A 23,977-nucleotide genomic window follows, 5' to 3' on the forward strand; every position below is an offset into this window, starting at 1 on the left:
AGGCAGCACCCCTGCGGCGGCGGCAGCGGCAGCAAGCCGTGGACCCAAACGCCGTGCCGCCGCCGCCGCAGGCAGCACCCCTGCGACGGCGGCGGCAGCAAGCCGTGGACCGAAACGCCGTGCCGCCGAGTCCCGTGGCTGTGGCCGTGGGCTTCTGGCAGGAAACTACGGCCGCAACTCGGCAGCACGGGGGCGTCGCAGCGTGCCCCCGCCGCCGCCGCGCTGCCCCCCGGGCACGGCGGCGGCGGCAGCAAGCTTGGGCCCAAACGCCGTGCCGCCGAGTCCTGGCTGCGACCGTAGACCGTGGGCCGGAAACTGCGGCCGCAGCTCGGCGGCACGTGGTTCTGTTCGTATGTCGCACTGATCATAGGGGGCTGCAGGGAGCAAAATCCAGAGCAGCTGAGGCGGAGCGGTGCCCACAAGCAAGCGTGGCACGGGAGCAGGGAGACGCACGCCGCTCGCGGACTGGCGTGGCATGGCGAAGGGTTTGGACAGCGCATGCCGCCCCCCACGCACTCTCATAGCCGCCGAAGAGCTTCACAACGTCTGAATCCTGGCTGCCACCTGCCGGCTCGGATCCTGAGCTCAGGCTGCCCTGCCGCACCAGACCATCTTCCTCTTGTGGCCGCCGCCGCAGCTGCTCGTGCTCCTGGGCGAGGGACAGCCAGCGCGGCAGGTGGAGCAGGCGGCGGCCCCCGGCGCCGCTGTCCTGGCCGTCTGCTGCGCTGGGCGTTGCTGGCTGTGGTGTGGCAGGCTGCTGGGCGACAGACCAGGGGGGCTGGTGCATGCTGCCGGTCCAAGGTTTGGTGGGGCGGGCTCCAGCCGTTGGCCGTGCCCGCTGAGTGCATTGAGGAAAGAGGAAGCGACAAAGGGGTGGCGCAGCGGCGGCGCCAGCGAGGCGCCAGCGGCGCAGGGTTCTTTCACGCAAAAGCATCCGTCAGACTGCTCCAAGGGCTTCGCCGCAGTCGACGAAGAGGGCATGCCGCAGTCGACGAAAGGCAAGGCCAAGAAGCCACCAGGCCCCTGGGGCGACCTGCAACCGGACGTGCTTGAGAACGTTGCCAGCCTGCTGTCCCAGCGCGACAGGTGAGACGATAACAAGATGCGAGGGCCGGCCTCCGGCGCACCAAGCCGCGCAGCTGGCCCACCGCCCCACCGCCCCACCGCCACCGCCGCCGCTGCCGCAGCCCAATGCTGACTTTGCCTCTGCCGTTGCCTGCCTCCCTGCCACAGGTTCAAGCTTAATCTGGTGTGCGCCGGCTGGCGCGATGGCCTGGCCAATGCGGGGGCAGCATGGGCGGAGGTGACTGTAGACCCTCGCAGGAAAGCCTCCACAAGCAGGTGGGCTTTCGGGAGTCGCCGCTCCCACGGTGGTGTGGCCTGGCCAGCGTTTGGGTAGGCGGCAGGACGTGTGGCCTAGGCCCACTCGTCGCCTTGCGCCCTCCAAGCACAGAAACCACCACAAACGCAGTCAGCGCCACCGCCGCACCCCACCCACACACTCCCCCATGCCTTGCGCCCTCCAAGCACAGAAACCACCACACACGCAGTCAGCGCCACCGCCGCACCCCACCCACACACTCCCCCATGCCCTGTCCCCCCCCCCAAAAACACCGCCTCGCCCCTCGTCCCCCAACTCCCCGGCAGGCGCATCCGGTTCAACAAGCAGCTGCCCACCCCCGAGGCGATGGACGCCTGGTTTCAGCGGTACGGCCGCCACGTACGCCAGCTGCACCTGCGCCACCTGGACGCCGCCGCCCAGCAGGAGGGCTGCGTGGGCGTGGCAGAGGTGGCGGCGCTGCTGCGCGCCGTGGCCGGCGGTTTGCGGCAGCTCTGCTTCCACCAGTGTACCATGCAGGTGCGGCGCCCGTGCAGGCGGACGGGCTGCGGGGGCGGCGTGTGGCGCGGGCGGCCTGTCCCGGTGGCTGCCGTGGCTGGGACAAGGCGGCTAGCTGTGCATATTGGTGTCGCCATGAGTGCACCACATAGTGCAGAAGGGCCTGTACATTCCAGCCGCTGCTGGCACCACCTGTTCGTATCATCGCCGCCACCGGCTCGTGCCTGTGCCTGCGCCGCTGCCTGTGCAGGCTCTGCTGGCGCAGCACGCCGCCGACCTGCGCGGCCTGCTGCGCCTCACCAGCCTGCACTTCCAGCTGCCCCCTGGGGAGGGCCTGTCGCTGGGCACGCCAGAGGCCGCCTTCATCACCTGCCTCACCGGGCTGCAAGACCTGGGGCTGGCCACGGGTGAGGGCTCCTTTCTTTTCTCATCAGTTTGTTATGATAAAAAAGGAACTAACTGCCTGGCCGGCTGGGCCTGCGTGCCTGGGGAGAAGTGTGCGGCCGCTGCACCCTTGCATTGCGTCCCTGGACGCAAAGGGGTGTCGCTGCTGCGCTGCATGCAGCAGGTGCCTGCTGCACTGCTGACCGTTGCCTGCTGCACCGCTGAGCCCTCAGCTTCGCATTACTCGTGTGCAAAGCTGCTGCCTGGCTGCAGGCTACGGGGGCCAGGCCCACGCGCTGCCCGCCAGCCTGGCGGCGCTGCCGTCCCTGCGCTCGCTGCAGCTGGCACGGCTGGCGCCCCCTGGAGAGCCCGCGGGCGTGTGGGCGACCCCAGGCTCGCTGTGAGTGTCTGCGGCCTCACCCCGCCGCGCACCTCCTGCACACCCGCCCGCCGTCGTGTCATCCTTTCCGCCTCTTTCTTGCCGCCACGAGGCTGCCCTCAGCCGCTCGCCATGGCGTGCAGTCCAAATCCTGCATCCCCTGGCCCCTCGCTCTGCCCTGATTGCTCATCCACCCATGAAGCCATCCCCTGCGCACCGTCCCTGCCCCTCCCCCGGCCGCAGCTTCTGCATGCGGGTGGCCTCCTGCCTGGCCTCCCTCACCGCCCTTGAGTCGCTGGCGATCCGAGACTTCTTCCTGCAGGGAGAGGAGCGGCAGGAGGCGCCAGCCAGCGTCGGGGAATATGTGAGCGTGCCTGGCGCGCGCCGCCTGGGCCGGGCCCCGCCCTGCCGCCCGCGGCTCTGAAGCCGTGGCCACACCTTGTGACGTCGGCGCCCAGTGGGCCCGCCTGCGCCCTGCTCACCCCCTGGCCGTCCTCCAGCCCATCCTCCTCCACCCTCTCACCTGCGCTGCAGTGGCTGCCGCGGGCGCTGCTGGAGCTGCCCCGCCTCTCCAGCCTTCACCTGTCTGATGTGGGGCTCGGCCGGGCGCCGCCGCCCCCGCGCATGCACCCCACCCTGGCCACCGGTATCTACCCGCTGCCGCCAGGGCTGGCAGCGCTGGCTGGGCGGCTGCGGGAGGTGGTGCTGCTGGAGCACACCTGCGCCCCTGATGAGCTGGCAGTACTGTCGACGGTGAGCGGTACGGGCCGGCAGTGAGCGGGTGGTGGTGCGTGCGGCGGGATGAGTCCACAGCTGCCTCAACAACTGGACCAAGGCATCAGTCGCAGAGCCTTCGCCGTTGGTTGTATGCAACCAACGGGTATGCAACCAACGGGGTCCCGGAGGGCCCTTGCTTGCGCGTGCGCAGCCGCGCACATGCCCACCCCTTGCCCCGCCCCTGCTTGCCCGCCCCGCCCCGCAGCTCACGGGCCTCACCGGACTGTGCCTGTCTTCCAAGCACCGCCGGGTGGTGGCCAGCACGGTCCCCGACTCGCTCTCTCACCTCACCGGCCTCGCCCACCTGCGCATCTCACACGGCCTCACCCAGGTGGGTCCCCTCTGCGGCAGGTCGGCCCCGGGCCAGCCGCAAGGTGCCGGTGTCTTCAGCTGGGCCCGCCACAGATGGCCTTGCACCTGGCCTTGCAGCTGCCGCCGCTTCTCCGTGCGCTCCCACCCCTTTCGTCCCCCTCCTGGCAACCGCACCTGGTGCATGCGCCCTCCCTCGGCACCAGCCGATTTGCAGCCCCTGTCCCTCCTCCCCGCCCATTCGTGCCGCCCCTGTTCCTGCGTGTTGTCGCCGCAGGTGCCGCCCTGCATCACGGGCCTGACCTGCCTCACCTACCTGGACCTCAGCTGGAACAAGCTGCGCTCGCTCAAGCCTGGGCCCTACCTGAAACGCCTGGTGGTGCGCGGCGACCTTGCAAGCCGGGCTGCCTCGCCTGGCTGGCATGCGCCCTAGCCCCCTCGGGTCGCTGGCAACAGCACACCTGTAGAGCGGCGGCTGCCCGGGGGCTCGCTTCACAGAGCTGGAATGTTTTCTAGTACTGCGTTGTACCGTGCATTGTGCTGCCCTGTACTGCAGGCCGTCAACCTGCGGGCCAACGCCTTCACCCACTTCCCCCAGCAGCTCAGGGTGGCGCGCCACACAGCGCAGGAGCTGCAGCTGGTGCGCCGCGCTGCACCCAACTGCTGGCCTGGGCTCCTGCCGGCGCCACACACCCAGGCTTGCTTGGCTGAGCAGCTTCTCCATGCCTCGGAAGTTGGGACGTGCGCCCCACTTTAATTCGCTGCCTACGTATTGCACACCCGTCCTGCGTGCAGCCCCAGAATGATTCCATGGAAATATCGGAGAGGGATGTGGAGCAGCTGCTGGTGAGAGCCTCTGGCTGGGGGGTGGGCACCGCAGAAAGCAGATGTGCACTGTCCACAGCGGCAGTCCAGCAGCTACTGGGGCGCAAAGAGGCAGCGTGCGTGCCCCCCATGCACAGCCCTGCCATGCTCTCCCGGGGGGCCTGCCCTCCTCCTCCCACCTGCGTCCTCCCTGTGGTTTGATCTGACGCAGACGTTTGAGCAGCTGCGGGTGCTGGTGCTGTTTGGGGCCTGCGAGGAGAAGGGCACGCGGCGCAACCTGGCGGCGCTGCAGAAGGCGATGCCCTGGCTGCTGATTGACGTGTGATGCAGTGCACCTGCCCCATGCCACACTGCTGCACGATATGTAACACACATGAGAGGCACGCCCACCACATGCTGCTGTACATTACGCTCCTCGCTGACCGGATGTCCATATTGCAGCAGGCCTTGCTGCCACAATCTTGCCCTTCACCCGTCACCTGCCTCTTGATTCATTGCACCCTTGCTCTGCAGCGCTTGCCCCTACACACACAAGTCAAGCCAGCCTCTCTGCTTCCTCACAGCTCCATGCACAACACGCCAGCTGCATGATGCCTGTACAGCAGGATTGGCAAGCCATCTAATGCGAAATCGCAGCAAAGCGGGATCTGTGAAGATGGTGCATCTGTCAAGATTGGAACAAAGGTGGGACCCGTGGCAGCCCGCTGTCAACTCAAACAGGTGCCGCCGGCAGCGCCACGCCAGCGATTTGCAGGGCGGCGCGCGCGAGGGCTGCCGCTGCGCTGTATTGGTTTTGCCGCAGGAAGCGGCGCAGGCCTTGCTCCTGCGCATGATCGCAGAATGGGAGGTATCTCAGGGGCCAGCAGGGCTGAAAATGGCGCACTGGGTAGATGCTGCATCATTTTTGTTGGGAAGCGCGCATTTCACCTGATCGGTCTGCAAGGGCAGCAGCACAATGAAGGCTCCTGCCAGCTCTGGGGTCAGACCGCCGGCAGCAGCCGCTGGCTGCTCGGTGGCATCCAGGAGCAGATCAAGCAGAGCCTGCTGTGGCTGGTGCGGGGGCGGGGGCTGCTGCGCCGCCGGCTGTGGTGGCTGCTGCTGTGGCTGCTGTGGCTGCTGTGGCTGCTGTGGGGCCATCTCCCGTCGCGGCGGCGGCTGCTTGCGGCGCTGTTGCTGTCGGGCTGAAGCTGGGGGCCCAGCCGGGTTGGCAAGAGAGGCAGGTGACGGGCCTGCTGGATTGTGCTGCCTGCTACTACGTTGCCGCTTGGCGGGCGGCTGCTCGGAGCCATCGTCCTGCTGCTGCCCTCCAGATTGCTCCTCAGGCTCATCGCCCCCCTATTGATAGCAGGGCCGCCTCGCTGCAGCGTGCTGCCCAGCAGCAGCAGCTGGGCCTGCTACAGGGTTGGTGGCGCCCGGCTCTGCGGCAGCGCCCACCGCTGCATGCTGCCTCTGCCGAGAGTGAGGCGAGGGCCTGCTGGCGGCGAGCCCCTGCTCCTCCTCCTCTGCCACCTCCTCGCCGTCGCTGCTGCTGCCAGAGGGACCGCCGCCTGCTGGTGGCTGCCGCCGCTGGCGCTTGACTTGTTTGAGGGCCTTGTAGTAGCAGGAACGGCACAGCCACTCCTCGCCGGTGGCCGGGTGCCGCCGCCAGTTGGGGTGGGCTTCAGAAACGGGGCCGGGGCTGCGCGACCCACAGTGCAGGCACTGCCGCTGCGCTACCGGCTGCGCGTGCCGCTGCTGCTCCCCGCGCTGCAGCACGTGCCTGCTTGGCAGGCCCCCAGTTCTGCGTTCGTAATGCCCGCATGCAAAGCACAGCAGCGCATGGGTGGTGGAATGCCTGCGCCATTGGCCGCCAGTGGTAGTGGTGCTGCCACAGTGTGAGCATTGTTTTCTGAGCTTTTCCTTCGCTTGCCCCCCCTCGGAATGCTCCTCCTCCTGCTGGCTGCTCGCGCCTGCCTCCCCATCATGATACTCAGGCTTCTGCTGCACAGGCTGCCCCTGCCTGCTGCTTTGTGCTGCCGTATTACAGTCACCAGCAGCGGGGGCTGCAGCAGAAGGGCTGGCAGGCAGCTGCTGGCTGGGCTGCACTGCCGCAACAGTGGCAGTGGCTTGAGCACCACCAGGCCGCAGGCGCGGGCCTCTGCTGCTGCGCGGCACGGGCAGGGAACGCTGCTGCAAATGCTGTGGGTCGAGGCCAGCTGCAGCCTCTGGACCTGGGCTTGTCGGGCCGGCTGCCACTGGCGCAGCTCCCACCTCGCCCGCTGCGGCCGCCACGTCCCTCCGAGCGCCGCCAGCTCGGCCCTCCTCCATGTGCCTCTCCCCCTGCAGCCACCACGAGCTCTCCTCTGGCAAGCAGGAGGCTCTAGCTACACGGGAGAAGTCCACAGGGAGAAGACTTCTCCACCAGGGCCCAACCCTGCGAACCTACTGCCTGGGTAACCTCCCTCGCCGGCCCCTGCCTGCTGCTCTGGGCTCCTAGGTTGCGCCAGCCACCCAGCGGCCGCCATGGCAGAGCCAAGACCCCACCTCTTCGTGCCTGCCTTGGCCACAAAACAACCTGAGCGACTGAAACCAGCGGGCTGCCCAACCAGCACAGAGAGCCACTCGCCGCGGCCATGCTGGCGGGCGGTACAGGTTTACATGGACCAAGTCCTGCGTCGGCTCCGGCTGCCGGGTGTTCACATTGGTTGCACATGCCACAGCCCCTCCCACTAGACTACGTGCAGATAACTTGCTCGGCAGTACGCTGGCAGGAGACTTGGTGGCCTGCGCCGTGCCACAGCTTTCAGGCGGCGCCCGGCAGCGGCGCGCCCTTGAGGGCGAGGGCGGTACGCATGAGGGCAGCCGCCGCGCTGTACTGCCAGCTGTGCAGATAGTGGCACAGGGCGCGCTCCTGCATGGCAGGCAGCCAGACGTAGGGGCACGCAACTGGAGTGAGATTGGTGGAGGGCAGTGAGGGGACTCATGATGGTCAGGCGTGCATGTGAGCGACCTGTGCCTTCGACCTGCGCCCTTGCCTGGTCAGCCTGCACCGGCAGCAGCGCGATGAAGGATGCTGCCAGCTCCTCGCTGAGGCCGGCAGCGGCTGCCGCCGGCTGCTCCACCCCCAGCAGAAGGTCAACCAGCTGTTGCTCCTGGGGCTGCTGCTGGGCGGGCGGCTGAGGCACACGCGGCTGCAGGGCATGCTGCCGCTGCTGGCCCGCGGCAGACGCTTCTGCTGGGGAGCTGCGAGTGGCGGCTGGAGCGGCGACAGCAGCAATAGGAGGCGGCACAGCTGCCTCCTGCTGCTGCTGCCGCCGCAGCCTCTTGGCCGGCGGCTGATGCGAGCCACCCTCCTGCTGCTCTTCACGCACTGCTCCCTGACGGCGGCAGCCACGGCGCCTGCAAGCGCTGCCTGCACCCGCTGCACGCCATGCTGGCCAAAGAAGCGCTTTCTTGAAGCGAAAGGTGCTGCTGCGCTTCTTGTGGCCGGTCAGGTCGTCTCCTAGCACTCGGCCCTGGCCCAACGCCAGGTCGTACCAGCGCAGCATGCGCCAGTGCCTGACGCACCCGATCGCGACAAACAGCGGGTAGCGGCCGCCCGCGACGGCGGCCTCCAGCGCTGCAGGCAGGCAGACAGGCAGGCGGCGGGCGTGTTGGAGGCGGGGAGCGTGCCCGCAGTCGAGGCGGGCTGCTGTGCATGTGGCCACAGGCAGCTGACCGCACACCAGCAGGCGCCGCATGCATGACTTACCTTTGTCCACCAACTCCCGGCCAGGGACCCGGCATTCGGGCTGGAACGGCGCGTCGGCGGGCTTGCGTCCAGCCTCGATGTCGGCCTTGTGCCGGCCCCAGGCCCCATGGATCAGCTTGCTGTGCAGGAACTTGCACAGCAGCTCGTGCACCGGAGCATCGTCGGCGGCCCGCACGCCACACGGCGAGGCCTGCACAAGGGCCACCTCGCCCGTGCGCAGCAGGTGCAGCAGCAGCGCCTCGCGGCTGTGCCTGCCGGCCGCTGCTGCAGGGAACAGATCGCCCAGCCCCGTCAGGATCCACCTCCGCTCGCTGGCAGGCAGGTGCGCCTCGTCGTCGGGGCGGAACCCGTACTGCACATCCTTGTGCTGCTGCACGTCGCCGCCGAGGTTCTTGCTGATCCCACACAAGAACACCACCAGGGGCACCTACAGAGCAAGGGGTACCGCACCAAAACTTGGCCAGATCACATTCGCCGGCAAGTGACTACCCAGGCAGTGGCTCACCCGGTCGGGCTGATACAGTACAGGTGCGGAGTAGACACAGTTGGCAGAGAAGACGGAGTTGTCTTCGATTCTTGCCTTCTGGGCCCGCTTCTTCGCCGCCTGGTCATCGCATGCATGACAGGCGTGACATGCATGTTATCAATGGATTCCAGCCAGGCCTAGGCGCGCCGGCGACGCGCACGAGATCTTGGCATTCTTTTCCTTTCCTCCCTTGTACTGCCGTACCTGCTTTGATAACGACTCCCTCATTGCGACTGATCGATCTGCGCCATCCGCTTCTCCGCTGCATCTCCCCAATTGAGGCATCCCGCTCCGCCCAGGAGAACCATCCCGGCGCAGCTCTTGTCCAACATGGTTCAGTCCCTCTCTCCCCGCAAACGGCTGCACAGGAGCCCCAGCAGCGATGCCCTGGGTGCTGCCGAGGGATCGCAGCTGCCAGCCAAGCGTCAGGAGGCCTGGCCAGCTCGGTTGGAGCAGCAGAATGCCGCTGCACATAGTGTTGCTGCCCCGCTACTTCCACCCGCGCCAGGCGAATCCCAGTGAGTTGCGCTGCGTTTTCCGGTCCGGTTTTGGCATCGCCGACTCGCTGGCTGGCTGCGGCGACCTGCGTATCCGCGATCCTGCAGAAGGTTCTACCTTCTGGATCGATTTGCAGCCTCTGCTGCTGCCTTTTTCTTCACTTCTCCGTTCCTGGCATCTCTTGGCAGCCTCGCTGATGCATTTTCAGCGGCGGCGGCGTGCTGCTGAGAAGTTCATCCCGCCTGCGCCCCCGCCACCTGGCGGCCGGCGTTGAGGGACCCCTCTCCCCGCTGCTGCTCGCTGCAACAGCCACCCTGGAAGGCCTTGCTGCCGCCGGCTCAGTTGGCCAGTGTCCCCGCCTCCAATTTGCTCTGTCCAGGGCCGCCTACCTTGCGCGCCTCGCCGCCCGCCTGCGCCGAGACCTCTTCACCCCAGCAGCCGGCTTTGACCGAGGGGACGGATTGTACCTGTACAAGCGACCCGTGCAGAGCGGTGAGTCGCAGCTGCTGCCCTGCACAGCACGGGCAAATTCTGCCACCCCAAAGCGCCCTGCTCTCGTGCTGCTCATCCCATGCCACCCACTCCCCGCCTGCTGCAGCTTCGAGCGACAAGGCGGCTCTGCTGGCCTCGGCAGGCACCGTGTTCCACCACGTCGTCATTTACGTGAAGCAGGGGCAGGAGGTGGGCGGGCACGCGCCTGCACCTGCACGCCTCGCGCACGCCGCTCCACTCTCGCGTTGCTCAGCTGCGCTGCTTGCTTCCGAGAGCTCCCGCATCCCGGGACATGCATGCCCCACACGCCGCCGCCACCTCGCCACACGAGCACGCCCCCTGCGCCTGCCCCGCAGCTGACGGCACTGGAGATGGGCCCAGCCAACGAAATGGACATTACTGACAACCTGCTGGCAGAGGCGCTGCCGGGGCCGCTGCTGCTGCGCCCCGCGCCGCAGCCCGACCCGCGCCACCTGCCCATGCTGCACGTCGCCGCGCCGCACCACGCGCTGGATGCGAGGCACGTGCGCCAGGTGCGCCACCGCTGCGGCTCCAGGCCCCTGATGCTTGTGCGGGCCAGCGCGATCGCGCCCAGCACGGCCGCCGACCCTGCCGCCGCATCTGCTGCCCGCATCCCTGTTGCTACTGCTCGGCTGGGCTGCTGGAGGCCTCCCCCCATGCCCTCACGCTCGTCCCACCTCCGCACCCAGCACCTCCCCTTGCCCCCCCTCTCTGCCGGCTGTGCCCTGCAGGCACTCCAGTTTGCGGGTGGCACCATGTACCACGCGCTGCGCAACAACTGCATCTGCTTTGCCGACTTTGTGGTGCGGGTGCTGACCGGCGGCGCCGTGCGGGGCGCGCCCCTCATCTTTGACGCGCTGGTGGGGCAGGTGGGCGCACGGCAGGGCAGGGCAGTGTGCGCAGCACGGCAGCGCATGCACAGTGCAGCGCTGCACAGTGCAGCGCAGCACGGCCGCGCATGCATAGCGCAGCGCAGTGGGGCTGTGCCTGGCAGCGGCGCACCCTGTCGCGGCATGCCCTCCTGCTCCAGTGCCAGCCTGGGGTGCCCGCCTGCCCTGCTGCCCCGCCTTCCAGCCCCGGATCGATACTCCCAAGCGTACCATTCCCCTTGCCTGCAAAACGCCTCGCCTCGCTGCCCACGCTGCCCATTCGCCCTGCAGGTGCCGGTGGCCGACTCGCCGCTGCTGGCCCTGCTGGAGCTGACTATGCAGATGAGCTGGCACGACGTGTGCGACGGCAGCCGCCTGCTGCACGCCTTCCTGCGGCAGCACCCGGCAGGCCTTCCACCGCCGCCAGCTGGAAGCGAGGCCCTCAGCATCCTTGTCGAGCCTGCGGTGCCTGCCGAGGCAGGCAGCGAGACGGCGACAGAGACGGTGGCAGCCTCCGCGGCGCCTGCGCTCCCCACTCTCAGTGCGCTGCTGGGCCTGCTGGCCCCCGGCGCGCTGCAGGCGGCGGGCCCTGGGCTGTCGCCCTTGCTTGCGCCTGCCTCCGCCCCTGTGCCAGCTGTGCGGCCTGCAGACAGCAGCAGCGACAGTGACGTCACTGTGGGCGGCGTGGAACGGAGGGAGGAGACGGAGACCGATCTGGCGGTACCCTCCCCTCCCTCGCCCTCGCTGGGTGCCAGCCTGGCAGCCGTCTCCTCCAGCGCCAGCACCGGCAGCAACGGCAGGGCGCGGGCTGGCGTGCGCGGGCTGGGGCTGCCGCCGCGCAAGCTCAAGGCTGCCGCCGGCAGCGCGGCGGGCCGCGGGTAGCCAGGCCAGGCCGGCTCCCAGTGCCGCACCAGTTGAAGCCGGTTCTCGCTGGCCGGTGCACTTTCTGTTGGAGGCGATCGACATGAGCCAACCCCTCGACACCGCACCCTAGAAACTGCAGGCCCTTGCTTTACCTGCCCTGCGGCTGATTAGATCGGGTCCTGCCATGTCGCTTCCCCGCCCCAACCCCTTGCTCTCCTATGCTACGCAGCAACTCACACCGATATTGGCAGCCTTGCCAGCACATGCATGCATCCTTTGCATTGCTGACCCCACATTTTCCTGCCACCAATTCTGCCCCAGTGTGCAATGCATCCCCAGTGTGTCGAATGCATCATCATTGACCTTTCATCCCTCTGCTTTGATTTCTCGAGTCATTGTGTGAATGCTGTGTCCTCTGCATTGCGCCACCATCCGTTTTACCACATGATGCTGTGTCCTCATCCAATGTGTTGTAGCAGCCCCCTGAGACCCCGCCCTGTTTGTGGGTAGATGCCCATTTGTTCCCCTTCCCGCCAAGCACTCCATGTTTATTGGAGCTCCTTTAGATGAGCGTATTCAAATGCCATTGCAGTGCCCACAACAAGAATTAAAAGCCACGAGTGAGGAAGGAGAGCAAAGAAAGGGCAGCACAGCAGTCGGGTTCAGGGCACAGTACAATCAGGAAAGACAGTTACAGGAGTGCCTCATTGAGGGCTGGCTGACACGGCCACTGCAGCCGCCTGCAGGCCCGGCAGGCCCGGCAGGTCTGGTAGGGCGGCCTCGTGCCTCTCCAGCAGGAGTGCCAGCTGCCACAGCACGCTCAGCACCAGCCACCAGGCCACCGCGCTCAGCATGCGCGGGCAGCGAGCGCAGCCGCTGAGCAGGTCGCAGAAGTGTTGGGCGCCGGCCTCCACCGCTGCCGCCGCAGCCTGCACCCAGCCCAGGCAGCGTTGCCCGCCAGCGCTAAGCCACGCCTTGCGCCTGCATAGCACCCCCTGCCCGCTGCCTTGGCTCCCCAGGCTGCCGGAGCTCGTGGCGCTGCCAACGCTGACACCGCCGGTGATGCCGCCGCCGTCGGCAGGCCCCGGCTGCTCGCGAGGCGGGGGCCGCAAACGGTGGCCTCGGCGGCGGTGGCGGGAGCTCGCAGCGCTTGTGCATGGCCCCTGCAGCTTGGCCGTGACGATCACCGAGACCAGCCCCAGGAAAAGCTGGAAGAAGGTTGTGAAGGCCTGGCAGTCGGTTGCCACCTCTGAGCCCGCCTCTACTCCGGGCATGCCGCGCTCAGGCGGCCCCATCAACAGCTGCGCACAGGAAGGAGGGCACAGCCGGTTTGTGTTGAGGCAAGAGAACGGCGGTGTACGGGGACTGCGTGCCTTGCAGGGGCAGCAGGCGAGGAGGCCCGCCGTCGAGCAGCAGCAGGAGGCGTGCAGGCGCAGATGACGGACGCGTACGCGGGCGGGCTGGCGGCGGCTGGTGCCGCCAGCAGGGGCTCACCCAGTCTGCCGCCGCGTGCGTCCAGGAGATGCGCTGCTGCCAGATGGAGTTGCTCAGCATGGGGCGAGAGCACACGTGGATGGTGTTTCTCACTCGCTGCAGGTGACACATCGTACCGTCGCAGGTGTGGTGTGTGTTAGGAGGGGGTCGTGACGGGTGTGTGCGGCGGTGGTCGGGACATGCCAGCACGCAGGCGAGAGGGCTGGAGGCAGGGCACCGTGCGGAGCCACCCAGCCACCCAACACTCACTTGCAGCGCAAACGGCAGCAGCAGCAGGTGGGGCAGCATGGGCAGGGGCGCGACCAGCGGCGCCGCCAGCAGCCCCATGCCTCGCACGCCTGCACAGCAGGCCAGGGCAGGGCACAGCGGTACACGGTCATCTCTGCTCCGTGAGTGCTCTGGTGCAGCAGCAGGTGGAGAGGGGTTTGGGAACCCACCCAGCGTCAGCAGCCACACGTCCCTCACAAGCCCCACCCATACAGGCTTCTCGGAGGCGCCGGCCTGCAGGGGAGGGAGGGGTGGGGCCGCGCCAGGTTGCTTCCACCTTACTGCCAGCGGCTGCTGCAGCGGGTTGCAAGGCAGCCGTGCAGAGATGCGGTGCGGAGCCCGGTGTGGGACAGGCAGAAAGCCCACCTACCTGGGCAATGGAGGGATAGGCATCGTAGTCGCGCAGGTGGGGCCTGCCGAAGAACACCAGGCGGGTCATGAAGACGAGCGCCACCTGGTACCGCGCAAAGAACTGGGGCAGCGCCAGCGGCACGACCACCAGCGGGACGAGCAATACCAGCAGCTGCGACACGGCGTGCGCGGCCTCCAGAAGCGGCGCCCGCCCAATGTCCAGCTTCAGTATCAGCCCCACCAGGTACATGGTGGCCGCGATGCAGCCAGCCACGGTCTGCAGGCGGGCCTGCGCCGCGCTCAGCTGGGCGGCGTCGAGCCCGGGGCGCCGCCCGCGGCCGCCGCCGCCGCCGTCAGGCCAGCGCCATCTCCGCCCGCGTTCAGCTCTGCAGAGGCTGGCGCTGCGGATGGACACGCAGCAGAGGGCGGCAGTGGCCTGCAGGAGGCCGTGCATTTTTATTGGGAGGCGATGCTGGACACCCTCGGGGGCCGGCAGGCGCCGGGCACTTGTTGAATCCCACTGGTGGGCGAGGGGAGGGCAAGGCGGACGCTTGTAAACTCGGCAGGACAATTAGGAGGGGACGCTCGGCAGGCATTTACAGCTTAGGGTCCAGAAAGCGGACGGAAAGACCTCAATCTCATTCCCAGGCGCACCGCAGGTGCATAGAAGTCATGGTAGAGCGCTATACGGGAGGCCCGATGGGGCCGTGGTGCCGCCGCCCCCTACCCGCGAAATGCAATAATGTGCGGCGGTGGATTTGCGTTCATGTGTTTCAGATGTGTTGAATTCAGGGCATGGCTGCTGCCAGAGACGCCAGAAACAGCAGCAGGAATGGTAGCGGGGAGAGAAAGCAACATGCAAAGGGCATGGGGCGGAGCGGCAGCTGGAAGCGTCGACGCAATGAGCGGAGCAGCAAAAAAAGCAAATGGAGACAGCGGGGCGAGAAACACAAGAAAACTTGACACAGCATGATACAGTTGTGCAGGCCTCACTACAGCTCAACCACCTGCCCCGCCAGGCTGCACAGGGGGCAGGGCAGGCTGCCGCTGGCGCCGCACGCCTTGCAGCCCGTGCCCTGCGGCGCCACGCCCGGCCGAGGCGCCGCCACCCCCTCGTCGGCGGCTGCCGCGGCCTGCTGGCGCTGCTGCTGCAGGGCCTGCATCTCCGTCTTTTGCAGCCAGCCGCTGGCCCAGCGGTCCCGCTCCCGCAGGTTCTGCAGGTTGACCCAGAACTGCGCAGATTCGTCGCATGTGGCAGACATGAGCACAAAGGTGCCCTTCCCCTGCCCCCGCTTCTGCAGCACACGGAAGTGCCGCCAGCCAAAGGTGCGCTCCATGGCCGTCCACTTGCTGCCTGCGGGCGGTGGAAGGAGGGGTGGGGGTGGCAGGGGCAGAATCATTGGCAGGCGCGAGGTTGCCTGGCCATGTCAGATCACGCATAAAATCCTCCCTACCTATCACTTTGGCCGCATTGACTGGGTTCTTTTTCTGGTAGCCTCCGCGCGCCAGGCGGCCCGTCCCGCCGCACGTGCCGCAGGCGACGGAGCCGGCGCCGCCGCAGCGCCGGCACTCGGCGGCGCGCTTGTAGGGGCTGACCAGCGGGGCGCGCACAAAGCTGCTGCCGCGGTAGCGCGGGGCGGCATCGCTGCTGCTGCTGCTGCTGCTGCTGCTGCTGCTGCTGCTGCTGCAAGGGGGTGGGAGCAGCGTGCGTTTCGAGGCGGCAGCTGAAATGCAACAGGTGGCCACAACCACCGCATCCTCCCCACCGCCCTTCACATGCCAAGCACTGCATTCCCAGGATTCCATCAACGCACTGCAGCGAGTGGCTGGCGGGCAAGCGGCTCAACAGAAACGCAAGACAGCGCAGCATCGGGCCCACCTCTCCTCTCCTCCCTGGCTCCTGACTCGCAATTGGCGAGCCGAGAGACCCCCTGAAAATGCACACAGCTGCCTGTGGCTGCCGAGCAAGGCGGGGGTGGTGGGGCGCCAGCTTTTGCCCAGCGCCGTGAGGCCCTGGCCCTGCTGCAGCATGGGTGGGCTGCAGCAGGCCTTCCCTGGCCCCCGTTTAAGTGCGGGGTGGCGGGAAAGGCGGCATTGGGGCAAACGCTCAGGGCGCCATGTCCCAGGCGTAGTGATGGGCCTGAGATGAGGGCCTGCAGAACGCAAAACCGGGGAGCCCGGCGCCCCACCCCAAACAACCCGCGCTATCAGGAGACAGTTTGGAGCCCTTTGCAGCGTGGCCCAGGCCCTCCCGCCACGCTCAGGCAATCAGTCCTGCCTGCTTGACTCCAGGCGCGGCAGGCAGGCCCCCCGGCGCCCCCGGCGCCCGTCTGATGGCCCTAGCAGATCATAGCTTGCAGCAACAGCAGAGCAGGCAGCCCGCGGCCGCGCCCGCAGCCCACCCTGGGTGCTGACAGCGCAGGTGCGGGGCACCAGGGCCCGGCACGCGGCCTATGGCGCGCGGCACGGCTGGGGAAGGGCGGGGAGGGGCCGCCGCCGCACGAGCACCCGTGCCAGCCAGGCGCGCGCCGCCTCCGCCGCGCCCCACCGCACCACCCGTCTCTCTGCCCCTGCCTGCAGGCCAGCCGCTCTCATGAAGCCGCAGGGTGGCATCACCACCACGCGGCCATCTACGCGGGCTGCACAAAAGCAGCAGCAGCAGCAGCAGGCGCCGGTCAAGGCAGAGCCGGCGAGTGCGGCGGCGCCGGCGCCCGCGCCGCCGCCTGTCGCCCCGCCGCCAGCAGCAGCGGCAGCGCCGCGGCCTCCCCCGCCTGCCGCAGCGCCGCCGCCAGCAGCGGGGCCGCCGGGGGCCCCGGCGGCGCAGCCGACGCAGCAGGTGCAGCAGCCGCCGCCGCCGCCGCGGCCGCTGCAGGTGCAGCTACCCCCCGGCGCCGCACACCCCCGGCCCGCGCCGCCCGCCGCGCCGCAGCAGCCTGGCAAGGTCACAGGGCTGCTCCCCGGCAGCGCGGCGGCAGTGGGCGCGCCCAAGGCGGCGCCTCCCAACGGCGCCGCCAACGGCACCCACGGCGCCGCCCCCGCAGCAGCAGCAGGCGTGGCGCCGGCGGGCGTGCGGCCCATGCCCGGCGCCAGGCCGGGCATGCCGCCAGGCATGCGGCCTGCGCTGCCGGTGATCTTCCCGCAGCCCGGCAGCGCAGCCATGTTCATGCGACCGGGGGCAATGATGCAAGTGCGCACTGGCATGCGGCCGCCCATGCTGATGCCGCTGCCGGGGGCGGCCGCGGGCGGCACGGGCGGGCCCATGCCGCCCCACGCGGCAGCCAGCCTGCCCGCCGGCGCCATGCCGCGCCCGCCGCCGCCGATCCCGATGCCGATGCCGGCGGCGGCGCCGCCCCCGGCCGCGGGCGTGCCCGCGCCCGCGGGCATGCCGGTCCCCACCCAGCCAGGCACGGCACCGGCAGCGGCGGCAGCGGCGGGACCCGCGGCCAACGCAGCACCGCCGGCGGCGGCGGCGACGCCGCCGCCGGCCGGCGCGGCGGCGCAGCCGCCAGCGGCAGCCGGCGGCGGCGGCGTGGATGCCGAGGGCAGGGCGCGTGCGGCCGCTGCCGGCGGCGTCAGCCAGGACGACATCCAAATGGTGCAGAACCTGATTGAGCGCTGCCTGCAGCTCTACATGACTCAGGTGAGGGGTGGGCTGGGTGGGTGGGTGGCGTGTGTGGGCGGCGTGGGTGGCGGCAGGTGCCGGCTGCTGCAGGCCGGCGGCAGGCAGCAGGGTCAGCCTGCGCCGGCGCGAGCAGGGGCAGCGGCCTCGGCGCCGCGTGTGCCGTCGTAGCCGAGAGCCGGCGGCGGCCCGCAGGAACCGGCCAGCCGCCGCCTGTGTGCGGCCTCCTGTGTCAGGCCGCCTGCCTCCGGCCTGACAACTCCCGCCTGCCTCCTCTGGACCTCTGCCCTTTGGGCCCCTGCTGCCCCGCAGAATGAGGTGGTGTCTATTCTGCAGCAGCAGGCCAAGATCGAGCCGGGCTTCACCCAGCTGGTGTGGGCCAAGCTGGAGGAGCAAAACCCCGAGTTCTTCAGGTGCTGAGGTGGTGGTCTGCTGCTGAGGTGCTGGTGCTGCTGGCGGCGGCGGTACAGGCCTGTACTGCCGCGGTCGCCGCCGCAGCAGCAGCAGCTTGCCCGCTGCTGCCGCTGCCGCTGCCGCTGCTGGTGCCGCCGCTTCCCGGAAGGCCGGGCCTCTGCGCCCCTTGCGTCGGCTGCCTTTCTGCTTCCTTTTCTCACTCTCCTGCTCGCGCTTTCCTCCTCCCCTCCCGCCCCGCGCCAGGTGTTACTACACGCGGTTGAAGCTGAAGAGCCAGATCATCATGTTCAACCACCTGCTGGAGCAGCAGGTGGCGATGGTGCAGGCAAGTGGAGGCAGGCGGGCAGTTGCATCATGCCCCGCCCCGCCGCCGCCGACGACGCTTTCGTTTTGCAGCTGTTCTGTCGCGCCTGTTGTCGCGCCTGTGCTGCCGCTGCGGCCTGGTCGGCCGGGCCGGCCCCTGACGGGCAGCGCATGCCTGTGTGTGTGAGGGAGGGGCCAGGCGGGGCCAGCACGTGTGGCTGCGTGCTGTGCTGTGCCGAGCCGCCGCCGCCGCCTGCCCTGCCCTGCCCTGCTGCTGCCTGCCTGCCCGCCTGCAGAAGGTGCAGCGCGGCTGGGACGGCGCGGGCGGCGGCGACCAGCAGTTCGCCTCGGTGCCCCAGTTTGTGAGCACCACCGCCAGCGGCATTCCGCTGTTCCAAACCAGCGGCGGCAGCGGCGGCGCGGCCGCGGGCAAGGGCGGCGGCGCGGCCGGCGCGGCGCGTGCCGGCGCCGGCGGCGCCGCGCAGCAGCAGCAGCAGCAGCAGCAGCAGCAGCAGCGGCAGCTGGACGCGGGGCGGCCGCCGGAGGGCGGCGGGCACTCGGGGGCGCACGGCGGCGGCGCCGCCAGCAGCAGCCATGGAGACCTCGGCTTCCCTGCTGAACTGGCTGACCACCACCACCACCACCACGGCGGCGCCCAAGCCTCGCCCCTGCTGCGAGTCGGCTCGGGTGCGCCCGCCCGCCTGCCTGCCCGGCCGCGGGGCGCGGCGCCCCCCACTGAGCGCCTCGCTCCCGGGGCGCCAGCTGCTGCTCTGCCTGCTCGCTGCCTGCTCGCTTGGCTGCTGCTCTGCGTGGGGGGTGGGCAGCCTGCTTCTCCTGCCTGCCTGAACCACACACACACACACACACACACACACACACTCCCTGCCCTGCCGCAGAGCACGACCTGCACAAGGCGCTGCTGCATGACCACGACATGTCTCCCATACACGGAGGTGAGCAGGCAGGCAGGCAGCAGGCACAGCCAGCCCCGCCGATCCAGCCAAGCCAGGCCACAGGCCACAGCGCGCAGCTGCAACCTTTGTCCGGTTGCCGGTTGGCGTTACAGCAGCCAGGCTGGCCGCCCGACGGGCCGGCCGGCCAGCGCGGCAGCCGGCTGCGGCGCGGCATCTCGTCCGCTTGCCCGCGCGCCTGCCCCGCGCACCTCATGTGTGCCTCGTGTACTGCGTGTACTGCAGGCGCTGAGCTGGCCATGCTGCCCCGCAACTTCAGCCTGTCGGACCTGGCTCTGGAGCATCTGCACGGAGAGGTGGGTGCGGTGCGGTGCGGTGCGGCGGGGCCCTTTCTCCCTTTCTTCTGTGTTGTTCTTGGTGGTGGCGGTAGGCTTTTCGCGGCCGCCATGGGCCTGTGGAGGCCGCCCTTGGCAGCCCACCAGTAGCGCTGCCCTCAGGAAAAAGGCCTGCCGGCAGAGCAGTTAGGGCGCCGCGGGTGCCACCGCCTCGCTGGCGCCTCGCTGGCGCCGCCGCTGGCGGACCGGGCTGATCGGGCGCTTGGTGCCCGCCTGCCTCCCGCCTGCAGGGCCCCACCGACATGCAGCACGACTTCAACCTTGGAGCGGCGGCCGCGGCAGCCGCGGCGGCGCCCAGCACCAGCGGCACGTGACGTGCCGCCCGGCTGGCAAAGCCGTGCGCACTCGCGCTTGCAGCTCCATCTTTTCTAGCCGGCGACGCGGGCGCCGCTTGCCCCTCGCCCCCCTTCTGACCCCCAGTTTTGATATGCTTTGCTAGAGTCAGGCCCCCCAACACATGATCACTTGATGCTCCTCGCGCTCGCCGGTTCTGCCCTTTGCCCCGCTCGTCTCTCCCTGCTTTCCTCCCGTCCTTTTGAACTACCAACCCTGTGGAAGGGCAAGCACACAGCTGCTTGCCATTTTCTCCATTCTTGCCCCCCCTCGCGGCCTGTCCCATGCCCCGGCAGCTCAATACGCACTGGCTCTTTTCCGTCTTGTCCCCGCCACTCCCCCGCTCCCTCCCCCATCCCTTGCCGCACAGTTGCGCTGCCTGCCCTCCCGTGCCAACGTCCCTCCCTCCCGGCCTCAGCCCCCAGCCCAGGCCCTGGGTCAGGCAGCGCCGCCGCACTGGGTGCGCACCACACATGCATAGCATACCAGCGTGGTGTGGTGCACCAGAATACGTGTCCCCACTTGCAATGCAGCAGCGCAGGTGTGGACCCCATGTAAGCTGCACAGTGCCCACAGGGCAGCAGGCCTGCCATGGAGACAGGTGGCACCAGCGCGCCCCTGTTGCCCTGCCTGGGCTGTGCCGGAGCGCCCGCCTCCCTCGCCCCTTCCTGCCTCGGCCCCCGTTGTTGGTAGCAGATCGGTACAGAGGCACCTCTGTAGGATGCACAACAGGCACCGGCAGTATCTTCGTGGTCTGATAAAGAAAGAAGGGGTAGTGTGGAAAGAATGGAAATGCGCGGGAGGACGGGGGCCAGGGTTTTATGGCACCGTCGACACTCCCTGCGCAAGTGCGTTGCGTTGCGTTGTGTTTGTTCAAACGGCAAGAGGAGCAGCAGTGCGGTTTGGTTCAAGCAGAGCAAAGCTGGGAGCGGGCGGGGTTGTTGGGCACGGTTGATTGCACAGCAGCCGCCCGCAAGCATTGGGGACGCACAGGGTGGGTTGAGGAGGGGACGAGCCACACAAAGCAGCTGACAAGAGAATTTTTGACAGGGAACATAGACGGGATAGGGACAGGTGGAGACGGGGGCGGGTAGGCAAGGTGGAGAGGGGGAGACAGCCGCACCAGGGCCGCCGATGCGGGCACCCATACCGGCACAGAAGCTCGGAGGGGGCACGGGAGAGCAGAGACAGGCATGGTGGGAGGCCGGGGTGCAGCGCCGGCGCATGCACGTCTGGGGGGCACGCCTGGCGCACAAGCTGTGGTGCGGAGGCAGGCAAGGCAGCGCCACCCCGGGCGGCGGGGAGCCCGCGCGGCGGCGGCCCTTGGCTGCAAGCTGAGCACCAGGCGGCGTGCGGGGAGGGGCGGCGAGGGGAGGGAAAAAACAGCGTAGCGTCAGGCAGGGACGGGAAGAGGGAGAGCGGGAGCGGGGGGGTTCAAGAAGAGGATCTGCTGGGGGGGCCTGGGCGCTCGTGAGGGGCCACAGCGCACAAATCGTGCGGGGGGCAGCTTCAGCGCCAGGGCAGGAGCGCAGCTGAACCAAGCAAGCAAGCAAGCAAGCAAGGGAGGAGGCAAGAGGGAGGCGAGGGTGCACGGGGTTCACAAGCCGGGAGCCGCAACAGCCGCAGCCAGAGGGCTTCACAAGGCGGGGCGCCGGCCGGACGGGCGCCGTGCTGCAAGGGTGTGTGTGGGGTGGGGCGGCGCCTAGGGGCCAAACAGTGGGCGGCGCACAGAGCGCTGTGGCTGCTCCTCCCGGCCCCACACGTCGCGCCTGCAGCAGCCGGCGCGCGCTTTCAGAGGGCGTCAGAATGAGGCCGCGGGCAGTGGCGGGCGGAGGCCGGCAGGCAAGGGCGGGCGCCGCCGGGCCACCTTCGGCTGCAGGCAAGGCGAGCCCAGCGAGCCTAGCGCCGAGCGGCAGATGCAAAACGAAAGCACGCAGCTTGAGGCCTGTGTGTGCCCGCCCGCCAGCGTCAGCCAGCCAGCCAGCCTGCAGCCAGAGCTAGCTCACCGGTCCAGGAAGGGCCGCCCATCGTCGTCTAACGTCAACACCTCCCACACCCCAGACAGCTCCTGCTGCCGCGCCGTGCTGCCGGCGCCGGGCGCGGCGCCGCCGCCGCCCGCCGTGCTGGCCGGCTCCGCCGGCGCCGCCTGCCCGAGAAGCTTGCCCAGCGCCTGCTGCCCGTAGCTGCGCTGGCCGGCGGTGGGCGGCAGCGGCGGCGGCTCCCGCTCTATCCTTTCCCCAGGCCTCAGCTGCGCAAGCTCCTCCTGCGCCACACCAAAGCCAGGGCGCCAGGTAAGTCAGAGTCAGGCGCGCGCTTCCGCGCATGCGCACATGTGCGAGCAGCGAGGCCGCTGTTGGGCAGAGACCGCCCCCCTTCCTTGCCACACGCGGGCACGCCACCAGACACGCCACCCACCACCACGCCACACGCCCAGCCACTCGTTGAGCTGGCGCACCTCGCTCGGCACTTGCAGCACGCGGTTGGGCCCCGGCTGCCACGCCACTATCGCCATCTGCTTTGTGATCTTCTGAACGTCGGGAGGGCTGCAGGCAGGGGGGAGGCAGCGGGGTGCCGGGGGGTGGTGGCACCCATGGGCGCAGGGTCGGGCGGCGGCAAGGTGATGAGCCCGTGCAGCCGCGCCCTGTGCCCACAGCGCTCGCCGCACGCACGCCCCCAGCCTCCTCGTGCCTCCCCAGTCCTCTGGCACCCTGCCTCTGCCTCTCTCTCTCTTGCTCCCAGCTGACTGCCTGCGCGGGCCCCCAGCCAGCGGGGAGGCACAGGCCCCTGCCCGCCCCTGCCCGCTGCAGGCAGTACCGGGCGGTACCGCACCTGGAGTCGGGCTCGATGCGGTACGTGTACTCCACCTTCCCCTCCGACAGCTCATTCACCTGCGGGACCAGCCAGCCGCCAGCAGCCCACTCAGCAGCGGCCAGACGGCAGCAGCAGCGGCGGAAGCGGCAGCGGCAGGAGCAGCGACCGGCAGCAAGCGGCAGCGGCGTGGAGGGGCGCGGCGCATGCAAGGGGTGCGCTGCGGCGGCAGCACGCGGCGGCACGGCCGCGCGTCGCACCCCCGGCTCGCCGCCGCGGCTCGCTTCGCCCGGGGCCGCTCCCGCAGCCTCCCCGCCCCTCCCCGCCTCCCCACACACCACAACCAACCACCCCCAACCACCCCCCACCTGTGACATCCAGCCCAGTTCCAAAAATCACTTCCCCAACCAAACCACCCACACCCTCCCGTGTGCTACACACCCACACACCCACACCCACACTCGCGCACCCACCTGCTGTGTCCAGTCCTGCTCCTCCAGAATCACATACTTGTACTCCACCTTGGTACCGGCGGGCAGCTCCACCTCCACCGCCCAGATGTCGCCCGGGTTCCAGGAGGCCGGCACCTTGGCGATCGACAGGAAGGACCAGCCAAAGGGGATCTGGTTGCCGCCCACGCACAGCATCTGGCGGGAGTGCACGCGGTACTCCACAGCTAGCCGCACCCTGCGGGGAGGGCAGGCAGGCGGTGCCAGGTGCGTGGGGGGCGTGCAGCGGCCGGACTTGGCGTGGCGTGGCGTGCGGGAGTGGCGGGCGCGGCGCGGGGCGGGGCATGCGCCGCGGCGCCGCGACGTGGCGGGCCGCCAACCCGGCCGCGGGCGGCACCCCGCCGGGCGGCGGGCAGCATGCTGGCCCTGCATTGCAGCTGCCGAGGTGCAGCCGCAGCAGCGGCTCCCGTGGCAGGCAGGCCAACGCAGCGCGGGCCGGCGGCGGGGGGTGGGCCGCACAGCGGCGGCGCGCAGCCTGCTGGTGCCGCACCTGACGAGCGGCGGCGTCTTGCGCAGGTCGCCCGCATCTTCCCTCATGGGGAACTGAAGGAAGTTGCCCTGAAGCTGCGTCTTGCTGTCCCTCAGGCGGTCGCGGTCAAAGTCGCTAATGAAGAGGGGGCCCGGCACGGCTATCGCCCGCACGGCGAGCGCGGCCCGCGCTCGCCGTGGCGGCGCGACGGCCCGGCCTGCTGCCAGTGACGCCCCCCCCGCCGTGCTGCCAGCGAGCAACGCCCTCATTCCGCTGCGATTGGGTGTCTCCAGGGCGGGCCCAAAGGCCCCGGCTGCCAAGCTTGCTGCCCGGTGCTGATGCCGCCGGGTGCCCCCGCGCAGCGCTCCGCCGGGCTGCGCCCGGCTGCTACATCGTGGAGGCCAACCTCTACTGCTGCTGCTGCTGCCGCTGCCAGCGTTAATACTGCAGGGTCTGCTTGTGCTGCCAGGCTGCTGCGCTGCCACCGCCGTGGGTGCCAGGTTCATGGCTCCGTGGCAGCCCCAGCAGCCCAACACCCCACGGCAGGGCGGCGATCGCGCCTGGCTTGGGGAGTGGCAAGCGGGAGAGGGGTT

The 23,977-nt window shown here is 69.3% G+C and overlaps 5 protein-coding genes across 5 annotated transcripts; 3 read left to right on the forward strand and 2 right to left on the reverse strand.

Moving 5' to 3' along the window:
- Positions 1–979: 979 nt before the first annotated feature.
- Positions 980–4,836, forward strand: CHLNCDRAFT_144122 (hypothetical protein; the record flags this gene model as incomplete). Its single annotated transcript, XM_005848556.1, has 12 exons — positions 980–1,086; positions 1,234–1,341; positions 1,648–1,858; positions 2,088–2,244; positions 2,495–2,621; positions 2,844–2,952; positions 3,135–3,353; positions 3,583–3,708; positions 3,964–4,065; positions 4,243–4,326; positions 4,482–4,532; positions 4,723–4,836. 12 exons carry the CDS (start codon positions 980–982, stop codon positions 4,834–4,836), a joined length of 1,515 nt encoding a protein of 504 aa, XP_005848618.1.
- Positions 4,837–9,227: 4,391 nt separating this feature from the next.
- CHLNCDRAFT_144124 (expressed protein) lies at positions 9,228–11,529 on the forward strand (the record flags this gene model as incomplete). The annotated part of the gene is made up of 6 exons (XM_005848557.1): positions 9,228–9,307; positions 9,645–9,757; positions 9,864–9,946; positions 10,114–10,290; positions 10,510–10,647; positions 10,939–11,529. 6 exons carry the CDS (start codon positions 9,228–9,230, stop codon positions 11,527–11,529), a joined length of 1,182 nt encoding a protein of 393 aa, XP_005848619.1.
- Positions 11,530–14,615: 3,086 nt separating this feature from the next.
- CHLNCDRAFT_144126 (hypothetical protein) lies at positions 14,616–15,654 on the reverse strand (the record flags this gene model as incomplete). The annotated part of the gene is made up of 3 exons (XM_005848759.1): positions 14,616–14,977; positions 15,078–15,307; positions 15,569–15,654. 3 exons carry the CDS (start codon positions 15,652–15,654, stop codon positions 14,616–14,618), a joined length of 678 nt encoding a protein of 225 aa, XP_005848821.1.
- A 562-nt stretch (positions 15,655–16,216) lies between these two features.
- On the forward strand, positions 16,217–19,579 carry CHLNCDRAFT_144127 (hypothetical protein; the record flags this gene model as incomplete). The annotated part of the gene is made up of 8 exons (XM_005848558.1): positions 16,217–16,316; positions 16,404–17,263; positions 17,555–17,655; positions 17,900–17,975; positions 18,256–18,646; positions 18,856–18,912; positions 19,156–19,226; positions 19,496–19,579. 8 exons carry the CDS (start codon positions 16,217–16,219, stop codon positions 19,577–19,579), a joined length of 1,740 nt encoding a protein of 579 aa, XP_005848620.1.
- A 710-nt stretch (positions 19,580–20,289) lies between these two features.
- CHLNCDRAFT_57471 (expressed protein) lies at positions 20,290–23,653 on the reverse strand (the record flags this gene model as incomplete). Its single annotated transcript, XM_005848760.1, has 6 exons — positions 20,290–21,367; positions 21,605–21,861; positions 22,054–22,141; positions 22,428–22,486; positions 22,880–23,093; positions 23,406–23,653. 6 exons carry the CDS (start codon positions 23,651–23,653, stop codon positions 21,301–21,303), a joined length of 933 nt encoding a protein of 310 aa, XP_005848822.1. The 3' UTR covers positions 20,290–21,300.
- Between the last annotated feature and the right edge of the window lie 324 nt (positions 23,654–23,977).

Source organism: Chlorella variabilis, assembly GCF_000147415.1.
Source record: "Chlorella variabilis unplaced genomic scaffold CHLNCscaffold_7, whole genome shotgun sequence".
Lineage (NCBI taxonomy): Eukaryota > Viridiplantae > Chlorophyta > Trebouxiophyceae > Chlorellales > Chlorellaceae > Chlorella > Chlorella variabilis.